Source organism: Anarrhichthys ocellatus, unplaced genomic scaffold, assembly GCF_004355925.1.
Source record: "Anarrhichthys ocellatus isolate YVR2014 unplaced genomic scaffold, GSC_Weel_1.0 scaffold22, whole genome shotgun sequence".
Taxonomy (NCBI): Eukaryota; Metazoa; Chordata; class Actinopteri; order Perciformes; family Anarhichadidae; genus Anarrhichthys; species Anarrhichthys ocellatus.
The window spans coordinates 223,440-235,128 of record NW_022280052.1 but is presented as its reverse complement, the minus strand read 5'-3'; the positions used below and the strand labels follow the sequence as shown (position 1 = coordinate 235,128).

At 42.3% G+C, this 11,689-nt stretch overlaps 3 protein-coding genes across 3 annotated transcripts; 1 reads left to right on the top strand and 2 right to left on the bottom strand.

Moving 5' to 3' along the window:
- Window positions 1-3,098: 3,098 nt before the first annotated feature.
- Window positions 3,099-8,290, bottom strand: ncbp2 (nuclear cap binding protein subunit 2). The gene is made up of 5 exons (XM_031859798.1): window positions 6,941-8,290; window positions 6,645-6,731; window positions 5,887-5,981; window positions 5,558-5,696; window positions 3,099-4,199 (listed from the first exon to the last, which is right to left on the bottom strand). The coding sequence occupies exons 1-5, from the start codon at window positions 7,013-7,015 to the stop codon at window positions 4,101-4,103; spliced, it is 495 nt and encodes a 164-aa protein (XP_031715658.1). The 5' UTR covers window positions 7,016-8,290; the 3' UTR covers window positions 3,099-4,100.
- Window positions 8,277-9,842, bottom strand: fkbp2 (FKBP prolyl isomerase 2). Its single transcript, XM_031859799.1, has 2 exons — window positions 8,904-9,842; window positions 8,277-8,365 (listed from the first exon to the last, which is right to left on the bottom strand). Exon 1 carries the CDS (start codon window positions 9,354-9,356, stop codon window positions 8,940-8,942), a length of 417 nt encoding a protein of 138 aa, XP_031715659.1. The 5' UTR covers window positions 9,357-9,842; the 3' UTR covers window positions 8,277-8,365; window positions 8,904-8,939.
- On the top strand, window positions 9,348-10,935 carry ncbp2as2 (protein NCBP2AS2). Its single transcript, XM_031859801.1, has 2 exons — window positions 9,348-9,724; window positions 9,848-10,935. Exon 2 carries the CDS (start codon window positions 9,909-9,911, stop codon window positions 10,212-10,214), a length of 306 nt encoding a protein of 101 aa, XP_031715661.1. The 5' UTR covers window positions 9,348-9,724; window positions 9,848-9,908; the 3' UTR covers window positions 10,215-10,935.
- The last annotated feature ends 754 nt before the right edge of the window (window positions 10,936-11,689 follow it).

Below are 11,689 nucleotides of genomic sequence, written 5' to 3'. Positions count from 1 at the left end.
ATGATTCTGCTTGCTTTTACCTTTTGAATCTCTGCGTCCTGTGTATGCTCTGGTGGTTCCTAACTTTTTTTTCGTACCTCCACAGCCCTGTCAAGTGAGCAGAACTATATTGACCCCATTCGTCATGCTCCAAATGTGTTCAGTTCAACTGATAGCTAGGCAGGTAACAAAAAAAGCAGGAATATAGCAGATATGAATTCAGGATCAGGGGACTTAAGGCATAAGACACACTGACAATCTGGCAGGGAATGAGTGGAAATCAGACAGGTATTTACTGCAGGGCAGATGAGGGAAAGTGGAAACAGGTGAATGAGAGAGTCAGGTGACTGGGACAGGTGGGAAGTCTGAGGGCATCTGGTGGATGGATGGAGAATGCAGGGGAAGTGAGAGTGGAGCTGAGGGGAGGGACTGAGGACAGACTTTTTGACAAGCATTTACTTTTAGATAACTATTTTGACTTCTCTGCTCTTGTGCTTAATAGTTTTCATGCGTTCACACTGCAACACAGGGCTTGAGGTCTGACTCAAGTACGTGGTGTTACTGTGCAGTTATTTACTGGTTATTGTGACAATACATTTACAAAAGACCACCATCACACAAATTGCTATCAAATTTTAATGTTAAAGCACTATTTTAAATGAAATCATAATTACTTGCTACACTCTCCAATCCAATGTACCACTTGGAGTACAAGTAGTCCTGGTTGGGAATCACGGCTCTACTAGAGGATATGAGAAAAGAGGGCTCGTTAGTCATGGCATGATTCCTGCTTCGAGAGGTACTGGGTTATGATCCTAGGTCCCCTTTCTCTAATAGTTTTTGTGTTAAAGATGGGTTGTGCAGTTTAATTTTAGCGTCATTGGGCAAACATTTACTATATTGTAATTCAAGTGGGCTAGTCTAAACTAGATGTCTGTACTTCCTCTTGGCTGTTTTCCTCCTAAATCTAATCCGTGACGGGCGACTTTGGCCAATCACAGGTCTTTTCAGAGAGACATGACGGCCTGCCTCCAACAGGAGTCGTGGCTGATTGACTGATGCAGAGCACCTGGTCCTTGAGCATAAAGCCCTGCTCCAGTGTTGCTCTGGGCGTGGGTTGTCTCTCTGGTATACCTGGAGTGATCGCTGCTGGTTATGTTTGGTTTTGCTGACCGCACGCATCGCACGCACGCACGCACGCACCCACCCACCCATCCACGCATCCACATTACTGATGTTATTGACTGACACACTTCATAAAGTTAACTATTTCTTTATTTGGTTACAATAAATACTTAACACAATCATCTGTTGTGTCTTTGCTACAGTTTGCAGAATGCTAAACTATAAGCAACGTTTTCTGTCTATTTTAGCTCAACCTTGTATCACATTATGTCGTCTCAAAGGGGTTTACAGGCCCACAAGTTTGCAAATTAAGAAAGCAGTCGTTCTCATAGAATTGCCCCTATATATAGAGGTTACTGTATGAAGGATGATGTGTATATGAATGACAGGTTACTGTATGAAGCCCATGCATATGCCCCTGATTGTCTGGTGGGAGGGGCTTAGGACAGAGAGAGGAGAACTGCAGGATGACTGTTTTTTTCCAAAAGCTGCCTGTGATACCACTTGAATTACAACACGCTGAAAGGTTATTATGGAATGTTGCCCAATAATGCCAAAGATGAACAGCCTACCCCAGCTTTAATGTTCCTAATGCTAATCAAGGTCCGACCGGCTACAAATGGAAGTTTCTTTTGTCAAGGTGAGAACGACTGTTGGTTCACTGTCACATCTCTCTGGCCCTCCACCTACTCTTGTGCCATCTTGTGTTCATTTTCCAAACATGATGCATGCAGACGATGTGATTAAGAATAAAATGTAGTGGCTGATGGCAGGAATTAGTGGTGGGGATATAATGCAAAAAATGTGCTGAGCTGTGCTCCTCACTTCACTACTACAGCTCACTTTGAGACAAGAGACCAGCTGACTGCTTAGAAACTGCCAAGATACTATGTTCTTTATTACGGGCGGAACGAGGATTGTCTAGGAAAAGAGCCGTGACCAACTGCTCAGCAAGATGATCACGAGTATAATTATGATTCTTTATTACTTGACTGCAAAGAAAAGGGAGAGGTTGTCTGCTCACTGAACTCTGAAAAGCTCTTACTGATGCGATGTTTTGACCTACAAAATGACAGCTCCACCTCTGCACATTAACATTTCAGCATTTTACAACAGGTGTTTAATACCAGCAAAGCTTTCATCTCGTGAGGTAGACACCAACTTCATTAAGGTAAAAAGGTTGCATCGACGGTCGTATTGAACCGTACATCGGATTTAGAGAGAAAATGATCAATTAGAGAGACGTCATAACGGGCTTGTTGGTCTTTATGCGATGGCCTTTGAGCCCCGATAGCCTTGAATATCCTTACTGATCATATACGAAGCTGTTCCTTCTGGTATAAATGTTGGCAACATGGACGGAAATTAATTGCTTAGACAGATACAACTCATTGATCTCCAAGAGGAAAATGTCTTGCTGGCAAACTGATCCTTCAGGAAGAGATGCCAATTGACTCACTATAATCAATAATATATTAATAATGGACGGGATGACTACATTTGATATCAGAGTTTTAGTGTGTTTCAGCTTATTGTTTTGGATTTATGGCCCAATACTTTACCGTGTTGGTTCACTCTCATAGCCCTCATCAGCATTGTAGTACTTTGCGGCTAGACAAAATATTTCACTCAAGTTTGTGAAGACCAAAATAAAACTAAGAGGAAATATTAAATCGTCAAGTGGCTACGAACACACCTTCAAATTAATTCGCACATTGCTGTGTGTCCGCTGGATGTGAAAATAAGCAACCGTTAATCAATAAGGTGATGATAACAAGCATGGTGACAATGTCAGTGTTGTGTTTGCAGCTTGTTTCCACTTCCCCAAGTGGCCACAAAAGGTATTAATGCAGGTTTAATCTACTGACTAATATGTATGCATGTATAATGTAATATTATTCTTCCCTGAAAGGCCTGAGATGACATTCACACACTTGGGCAAACCGTTGTTTTACCAGATCTCTGACAGTGGTTAGGAAAAAAAAGTGTCAATCAAACAAACAAAAAATCTTTATTTAAAAAAAGTATTCCCAATGAAGGACAAAGTCTCATTCATAGAAAACAGTAAGATAACAGAATGCTTCCTTTCTATTACTTCAGCAGATTATCAGTTCACATGATCACTCTGTCTTGATATTTGATGGATCATCAACCCAGACACTACATGCTATCAGAACCTTTCTGAGCCTGAAGGGGAAATAGATGGTATGTCTACATGAGCAGGACGATCTTGGTACCCATCAGTCTGAATACGGATCTGGGGGCAAGGGGCTGTACCTCTGGGGCTGCGGTGCAGCCAGCGCACATCCAGGCCAGGACTTCCTTTTTCCATGTGCCGCTCATCGCTTACAGTCCGATTAGCATCTTGAGATGCCAGACTGGAGTTGGGGGTTGAGAGACATCATGCACGGCCGGATTGTTTCACAAAGTAGCCAGTTTACGAGCTAATGTTTAACCAAGAAAAACCAAAATCATCGTCAGGCTGAACTGGTGGGTTCAGAGATGACATTGTGGTCAATGCGTTCTGACTCTTTAGCTCTCCACATGGACTCTTGACTTGCATTAGACCAAAGCCTGCTCGGACAGGATTGGTCAGTACAACTCAAGACTATAAACAGAAACCAGCATGCCTCCGATGCCAAACTCTTGTCCGGTTGCCTAAATATTCTACACATGAATACAGAATTGGTTTATAGAGATTTCGCGCTGGATAATGAAAGCTTCAGTAAACATCACACTGTACGTCGGTGGTGCAGCATGTAGCAGGTAGGAAAGTCAGAGAGGTCGTCAGGGCAGAAAAGAAATAAATAACAGCTGCTAATGCCTGGGGTCCAGTGGTCCATGCAGAGCTGCTGTAGAGTCTTAATGGTGACACTGGGATAAAATATCTGTGGTAGCATGTAGAGGCCTTGTTGGAGAATTCATCTGGTCCAGGACTGAGTCGGGGGGGGGGGGGCTCTGTGTAGTCCAGGCAGACTGTTGTGGTGGGGTTCAGTCTAAAAACTATTACGAGCCTCTGTGGAACGATGCTGCGCAGCCAGCTTACCGTAGCCGCCTCTGGCTGGGTCGTAGTCCTGCCGGTACTCATCTCTCACCTACAGAAGACACACAACACAACCACAGGGTACAAGTAAATAAGACATGTTTCATTACTTTAATAGAGAGGAGAGGGGGGGGGGGGGGGGGGGTCCTAAAGTTACATACCGGAGGGTATTTGTCTGTATTTTCCCCCTACAATAACCAAGTTCTTGGTCCGACATTTACATTTCCTCATTTAGACTCTGCCAGAAAGCTCATCGTCTACCACTGCAACAGTATTGGACTGTATTATGCGTTTGTTAAACGGCCTAATATAGACTTTCCTTTTCAAATGTCACGCTATAGTAATGCTGTCTCTTCAAAAGGCCATGGTTAATCGTGCATAATTTATTTTGGACGGGATATCACTTTCTAAATATCACACTGGTGTATTAAAATGTCATGAGAGTGCATTGATTTCTTTGAATGCCATTTCAATAGATGCCATTTTCAAAAAAATAAAAACACACCATAATGTGGTGTTTTAATATTGTTTTCCAAAACTTTTTTTCATGTGTGAAAGACAAACCGGGGTGTTAGAGTCCAGCAGTGATTCAAAATGTGATGCGTTAACCCGCCTAACATCAGTAACTTCTACAATCATTCGGTATCGCTTCCCTGTGTTGGTGGAGAGCTCCTGGTCTGTATTTTTGGGACACACCACTATGTGAGGTGACTTGGGGCTTTGTTCACAGCACATCCACAACATTATAGCCTATTCAGAATACTCTCTTCCATGAACTACCAATTGAGCTTTAACATGATTATGAACAATTACCACTTTAGAAAGGCAATGTTGTCGGTGTTGAGGAGCTCTGATAGACAGCCTAGAAGACCATTCACAGCTAAGAAGAAAATAGGAGAGTGTTGGATTTTCTAGGACAACACAAGAACATTTGACTTTTTCTGTCATTTTCCATGACTTTACCAAAGCTGGAAAAGTGGTCCACTGATTTCCACCTTTTTTGGGACGTGTGGGAACCCCGATAGTTGGAATATTAATGCGTCAAAGCTCTCTCACTCCTTCCCCCTCTCTGGACAAAATAAGTCATGGTGACCTCAAACCTAGTTACTTTCTGTGCTGCAATGTCTTACTTATTAGTGGACATATACAGACAGTGACATACCCGCATTTGGCTAATATCAGGCCATACATTGCCCTGGTTGATTTATTGGTCTTGCTCTACTTAAGACCAATTCAAGTTGGGGCCTTCCTTTAGCCAATCAACAGAGTTCCTTTCAGCTCATCAAGCTTAAAATAAATGTCTTCTAGCCAACTGCACCATGTCCATCCTTCAAGTACCAGACACAGTGTGAACCTTGTGGGGGCCTTAAGGACTTCATACAAGAACAAACAAACGTCAGCATCCCTCACCTGTCCTCCTGATTTGCCGCGGCCGTACTGCCGCCCCTCCTTGAAGCCGGCGTCCCAGTCCGTCCTGATGATGCGGTCATCCAGCCGTGTGCCATTAATGAAGCGCATGGCATTTTCTGCACCTATGCGTGTGTAGTATCTGGTACAGATTGGGGTTAAGGTCTGTTGTAGGCTCCAAAAACTTGCACAACATGGTCACTTCATACTAAATTGGTAAAACTGAATAATGCATGGTTTCTTTGGTTAGTCACCAGGCAGGCAGATGGTCGACTTGATATTTAGGTACGTTTGCTGTGAATATGGTTGAATGCTTCATTTGACAAGGATACTCTACAAAGCAGAATCCACAGGCGGTCTTCTTGACTTTGTCCAGGCCAATGACGATGCGCTTGACGTCTCCACTTTTGGAAAATATGTCGTGTACCTGCCCATCAATTACGAAGACAACAGAGAGAATCGCGTAAGAGATAGTAAGAAGCAGTTGAACTTTAGAAGACTATCCTCAAAATAATTTTTACACTCGTGAGATTTTTAAAAAAAAGTAAATGTTTTGAAATATATTACAATTTTAACAACTCTGCTGGAGTTGCAAGACTCTGGGGACCTGAGAAATAAAGTCACAGCCAGACAGATCTTTAAGTAATAGCAGTTTATGGAACTATTGATAAATTTGAAGATTGCGATATTATGTTTTGTGATATTGTGCCTCACAAAAACACGGTATTGATTTATATTTAATAGTTTACATGCAATGATTTGTGGCACAGTGGCTCACATAGGCCCATAAAGTAGTCCTATGATGTTAGATGGACTGTGATTTTTACAAATGCAGCTCCACTATTCAACTTTATTGTTCTCGGATTGTATGCATGTGGTGGTGTGTTCTTTGTACTATGAAATGTTTTCCTAAAATTAGGTTTTAAACAATATATATATATAGAGCTTCCTGCTTCCCATCATCATATGGTGTTGCCAGATTTTTTTGACAAAGCACATTGAGAGCAATGCAAAAAACCGGAGTCAGAATGATTGTACTACTGTATGTGCACACGTGCTTGGTAAAATAGTCGGAACGAGAGCTTCCTACCTGGTCCTCGGTGGAATAAAAGGAGAGGTTTCCAACATACAGAGTGTGGCTCTGCTTCAGCAGCTTCTCCTGGTCATAGCGGTTACCCTGCAAATACAATCAATATAAGTAACTAAGCACCATTGTAGTAACCCAATAACCCTCGAATCTAAGGCGACAAAGAAATCCTCCGCTCCATACTAAGCGTGAGCTGCCCGCTATGTTGTTTGCTAGCGGTTGCTTACCGTTAGCTAAACGCTAAATAGTTACGTAGACGTTACAAACCTCGGGTATTAGCGGAGGTTTCTCACACTTACCTTAAAATGTTGGTCTCTGTATTGGCTAACATCAACGTAAGAATCGCTGACCAATGCGTTTAATTTAGCAGACATTGTGACGAAATGGCAGATAGCTGTCCGCGGCAGGTTTACAAATGTGCTACCGTTACATTAGTTCCGGTTCCCGTGTCCGTCCTTTGAAGAATTCCGGGTGGAACATTTGATCTATGTTATCATCATCTACATTAACCGAGTAGCGCCCCCTGCTGGTGTGGTATTGAGACTGATTTTGTTTGACGTACAATGCATATAAATAAAAATACGTCATGTTTTTGGATTTCACTGTACAAACGCATGCTCTTGTCAAATGCACACAACAAACGTCGCTGATACAAGAAATGTAAAATTCTTAAGCAATTTAATTGCCCGATGGTCACATCGCATGACTATTGGAGCTGCCAGCCAAGCTGTGAGATGTGGTGCCACTCTATTGGCTGCTGCCATTTTGTCATTAGCTGTTGTTGAAGTGCACGGTTCCTCTCGTTTGACTCACCATTTTGTCCTTTTTTTCGGATATTGTAAAATATGTATTTACAGATGTTTTACTGATATTTGAATGATATTTTTCTCATACTTTGCAATTTTTTTCAGATGTTAAAAAAAATGATATTTGGGTTTTCTAATTGTCCTGCATTTAATACACTTGTCTGATCAAGACCGTGTGTGAATAAGGCCAGACAACTGGCCTTATTCACACAGTATTTGCCCCTGACAGCACCCAAAATTGTAAGTTGAGGAACCGAATGATTAAGTGTTAAAGTGTATATAGGGTGTAATTACCAGAATACTTCAGTGCATCATTCATCGAGTGTCAACAATGTGCTTTATAGACTGCACTACCCAACTATAGGTCTACTATACACCATTAATGAGATATACAGGGCCATCAGAATTGTTGCATTTGTTACAGCTACGGCATAAAATACAGATAAATGAAGCCACTTCAGACCGCAAAGCTTCCTGTAAGTTGAACATTTTATTATCATAATTCAAATAATTAAAATGAAAAGCTTTTATCTTAATCCATCCCCTGCCTGACTTCTGACTAAATTAACAAACTAAATTATGTTGGGAAAAGAACGTAAAAATATGAATGAACCTTGTACCTCTTACAAAAATGACAGACGAATAGAAAACAAAGTGATACAACTACAGGGCACGACTTGATTATCAACCTGCATCTAAATACTGGGTTTAGCTGCTCACCGTCAGTTCTACTAATGTTTAGCAAGGCCATACATCACTTCTTGTATCATATAATAACTTCAGACCAAAAAATCAGAGCACAATAAGGAGGACAGCGGCTCCGTCGTGGGTTGTAAACTCTACTCCAAGATTTTCCATGTAGTCTTCATCAGAGGGCAGATGATCTCCAAGTAGTAGTGCTGCAGCAGCTCCTGGAACCTGAAAGAAAATGAAAACATTTGTGCAATAAAAATAACAGCAATTGTTTCTGTTAACAAAAAATGTTGTCCTTGTCTTGTAGACATGTTTTGTGGATTAAATACATGCATCGTTTCTTGAGAATGTGAAGGCAATTTGAATCCTCCCTGCAATGGCGGACTCCGCCACTACCAATAAAACCACCTAAATAGAGTTTTACTTAATGTGAATACATTGAATTGCTATAACTGAAAAATCCAGACCATAAATAATATAACTATGTAGTTTGTTTCCATGAAAATCTTAAAGTAGGTTCTGATTTAGAAAACAATCTTGATTTGTGTGCTTTGAGTACAAATCCACTCTTATGGTGGATGTTTATAATTTGATTTTCATCTAATCAAATTGTCTCAGAGGAGGGCTGAGGCCATGTTGTATTCCAGGAATAATGTAGTCGGCCTGCATAATGCACGGAGGGAGGAATGGGGGGGGGGGGGGGTTAATAGGGCACGAGCACCTCGCTATTGCATCCAAAGCAGCATTAAAAAAAAAAACGTACGTTTTTAAAGTTGCTTTCCTTGTCATCCTCTCTTCATCAAAGCTCGGACCTCCTCTCGATGGTGAGCAGCTCCACTTCGAAGATGAGTGTCGCTCCTCCGGGGATCTTTGGGGGAGCTCCCCTGTCTCCGTAGCCCAGCTCGGAGGGGATGACCAGCTTCCTCTTCTCGCCCTCGCACATGCCCAGCAGGCCCTGGTCCCAGCCTTTAATCACCTGGCCGGTGGCCAGCGTAAAGGTGAAGGGCCTGTCGCGGGGGATGCTGCTGTCAAACTCCGTGCCGTCCTCCAGCTTGCCCGTGTAGTGCATGTGCAGCACGTCTCCTTTACGGGACTTGATGGGGCAGTTGTCCACTCGCTTCTTGATGCCAATCTGTAGCTTCTTCTTATCGGCTCCGCTCTCTGCCGCCGGGCTCAGAGACAGCACGGTCACGGCCAACAACAGAATCACCCGCATGGCTGCTGTCCACTTCACACGCTTCCACACGTTCAAAAGGTTTATTTTGGAGAAGACTGCGCTCAACTCACCAAGCGCAAATTGTAGAGGCACGAATACGGGAAATTAGACGAGAAATCTGTTGCTTAAAGCGGACGTGCGTGTAATACAACCGGACGTGTTTCCCCTGCTGGTGTCACCAGCAAAGACGTCCGGAACACCGTTTGCCACAATGATGAAGTTAGCTTCAGATTCGTAGCTTCCGAACGACTCTTTAGGCCGGAACTTAAAGGGATGTAGTCCGAAACCAACTTCAGCCTCGCTTTACAGTGTGTCATGTCACCGGCCGTTACTGCAACCCAACCTATCGTTCACCTGGGTCACCTGAAGTAAGAAAGTCAACTTTTTTATTACTGAAATATACACCACATACACACAACATACATGACCATATACAAGCTACCGTCGATGATTATAACTCCACCTAACGGTACACGTTGATGTCATTACAGGGCTCAGCTAAGTTAGCTGTCTACGCTAACGCTTCAAGGTTCTTTGAAAACACTCGACAACATGCTCTCTCGTATGTTATTGAACCTCCTCAACAACCTCCAAGTCGTTGAGAAGTTGGCAGAGTCTCGTCCGATTCGCCGGGCGGCCCAGATCACAGCCTACGCCATCACCAAGGCTCAGATAGCCGGTCGGGACGTTTCGAAGCGGGTCATGCGGTCACAGACGCTGCGGCAGGTCCGGGACGAGGCTGGCAGAGTCCCCGGTGACCTGGGAGAGATGGGCAGCCGCCTCAAGAGAGTCCGAGAGACATTTGCGAACGAAGTGAAGGAGGGATGGAAGGACGGCTCCAGACAGATCAAGAAATAAAGAGGACGGGCTGGCGAGAGAATGTTCAAAATACTGGGGACGCACTGATGACTTTTGTGACCAGTTATAAATAACCTGACAACATCTCAAGTGGTGCAAATGACAAGTGTCGTATACACAACCTGCCTCAGTAATGCAACACAACAGTTGGGTGGTTAAGATCAGTTCACAACCAAGAATGGTGGTCGAGAGCTCCACACTGACCTGCAACCTATGGCCAGATACTTTATGGGGTTAAACTAAATATATATTGTCTGTATTCACATCTCTAAGAATGCATGGTCATCTGAAGTGTTTATTTCATCTTACAGAAAGCCTGTGGAAAACTAGGAACTGTCTTGTAAATTGGTAGAAGTGGAAGTTTAAAATGGTAAGGTTAAGTGCACTTTTCTTAAGTAAATTGATGATTCAATGTAGACAGACCCTCAGTACTGATATCTATCTATGACATCTTCACTTAAGTCTGTGATCCAAAACCACGTACTGTTATTTCTACAAATGATCTTCTGTTTTTTTCTTCCGTTTCCCCTCACAATGTGCGGTACAACGCCTATCACCGCCTGAAAAGCTTTTATGGATCTTTAAGAGGGTGTCTTGGGAAATAATTTTATCGGTCAAAAATGTACATATAAAGTAAGATGTGATGATGATGATATGTATGGACAATTAATTCAGCATTTGGTTCTGACCGTATAAATAAAGATTATAATTTACAACAGCACTTTGACTGCTAGACAGTGCAAATACTGATATGGAAATACGTGTTCACAAGGTTTCAAGTTGTAATTCAGTTAATTTGCTTTCACAGCAACGGAGATATGAAACACTGGAAAAAAATAAGAGAGATAAGAGGACATTTTATTGCTGCTTGTTACATTTGGTCACTGCAGTGACAATGAATGTAATCATGTACTACCTTTCAGAGTCAAAGACCTGCACACATGTACACCAGCAGTCTGCAGAGTACCTTTGATCCCTGGCTCCATTTCTCTTCAGATATTCCATCTGTCCTTTGACAAAACCGTGACCCAATTACTGTGTATTGTACTGTGATGCAGTGCAGCAACAACAAATCGAATATCATCAGAAAATTATTTGGCAACTATTTCGATGATTCCTTAATTGAAGTAATTGTACAAGTAAACATTTGATGGTTTTTAGCTTTTCAAATGTGAGAACTTGCTGCTCACTTCCTTGCATTCTTTAACATTGTATATCTGTAACTTTTGGACTTATGGTCAGAAAACACGACATCGTGACAAGACATGTCACGTTGGGCTCTAGAAAATTCTGATTGGCTTTTTCCACTGTTTGCTGATGTTCTATGAATTTATCAAGAAAATACTATAATTAATCAATTATGAAACTAGGGTTAAAGGCCTACAGAACTTGTACATGACGGGTCTTTGTATGACAGCTGGGAACATCTGCGGGAAAATTAATATTGATAACAAATCATTCAATGAAATAATAAC

Coding starts and splice junctions, on each gene's coding strand:
- ncbp2 (XM_031859798.1), bottom strand. CDS start 7,015: ATGTCTGCTAAATTAAACGCATTGGTCAGCGATTCTTACGTTGATGTT. Junction 6,732..6,940: donor ACAGAGACCAACATTTTAAG/GTAAGTGTGAGA, acceptor TTGTATTTGCAG/GGTAACCGCTATGACCAGGA. Junction 4,200..5,557: donor GCGGCAAATCAGGAGGACAG/GTGAGGGATGCT, acceptor TGTCTTCTGTAG/GTGAGAGATGAGTACCGGCA.
- fkbp2 (XM_031859799.1), bottom strand. CDS start 9,356: ATGCGGGTGATTCTGTTGTTGGCCGTGACCGTGCTGTCTCTGAGCCCG.
- ncbp2as2 (XM_031859801.1), top strand. CDS start 9,909: ATGCTCTCTCGTATGTTATTGAACCTCCTCAACAACCTCCAAGTCGTT.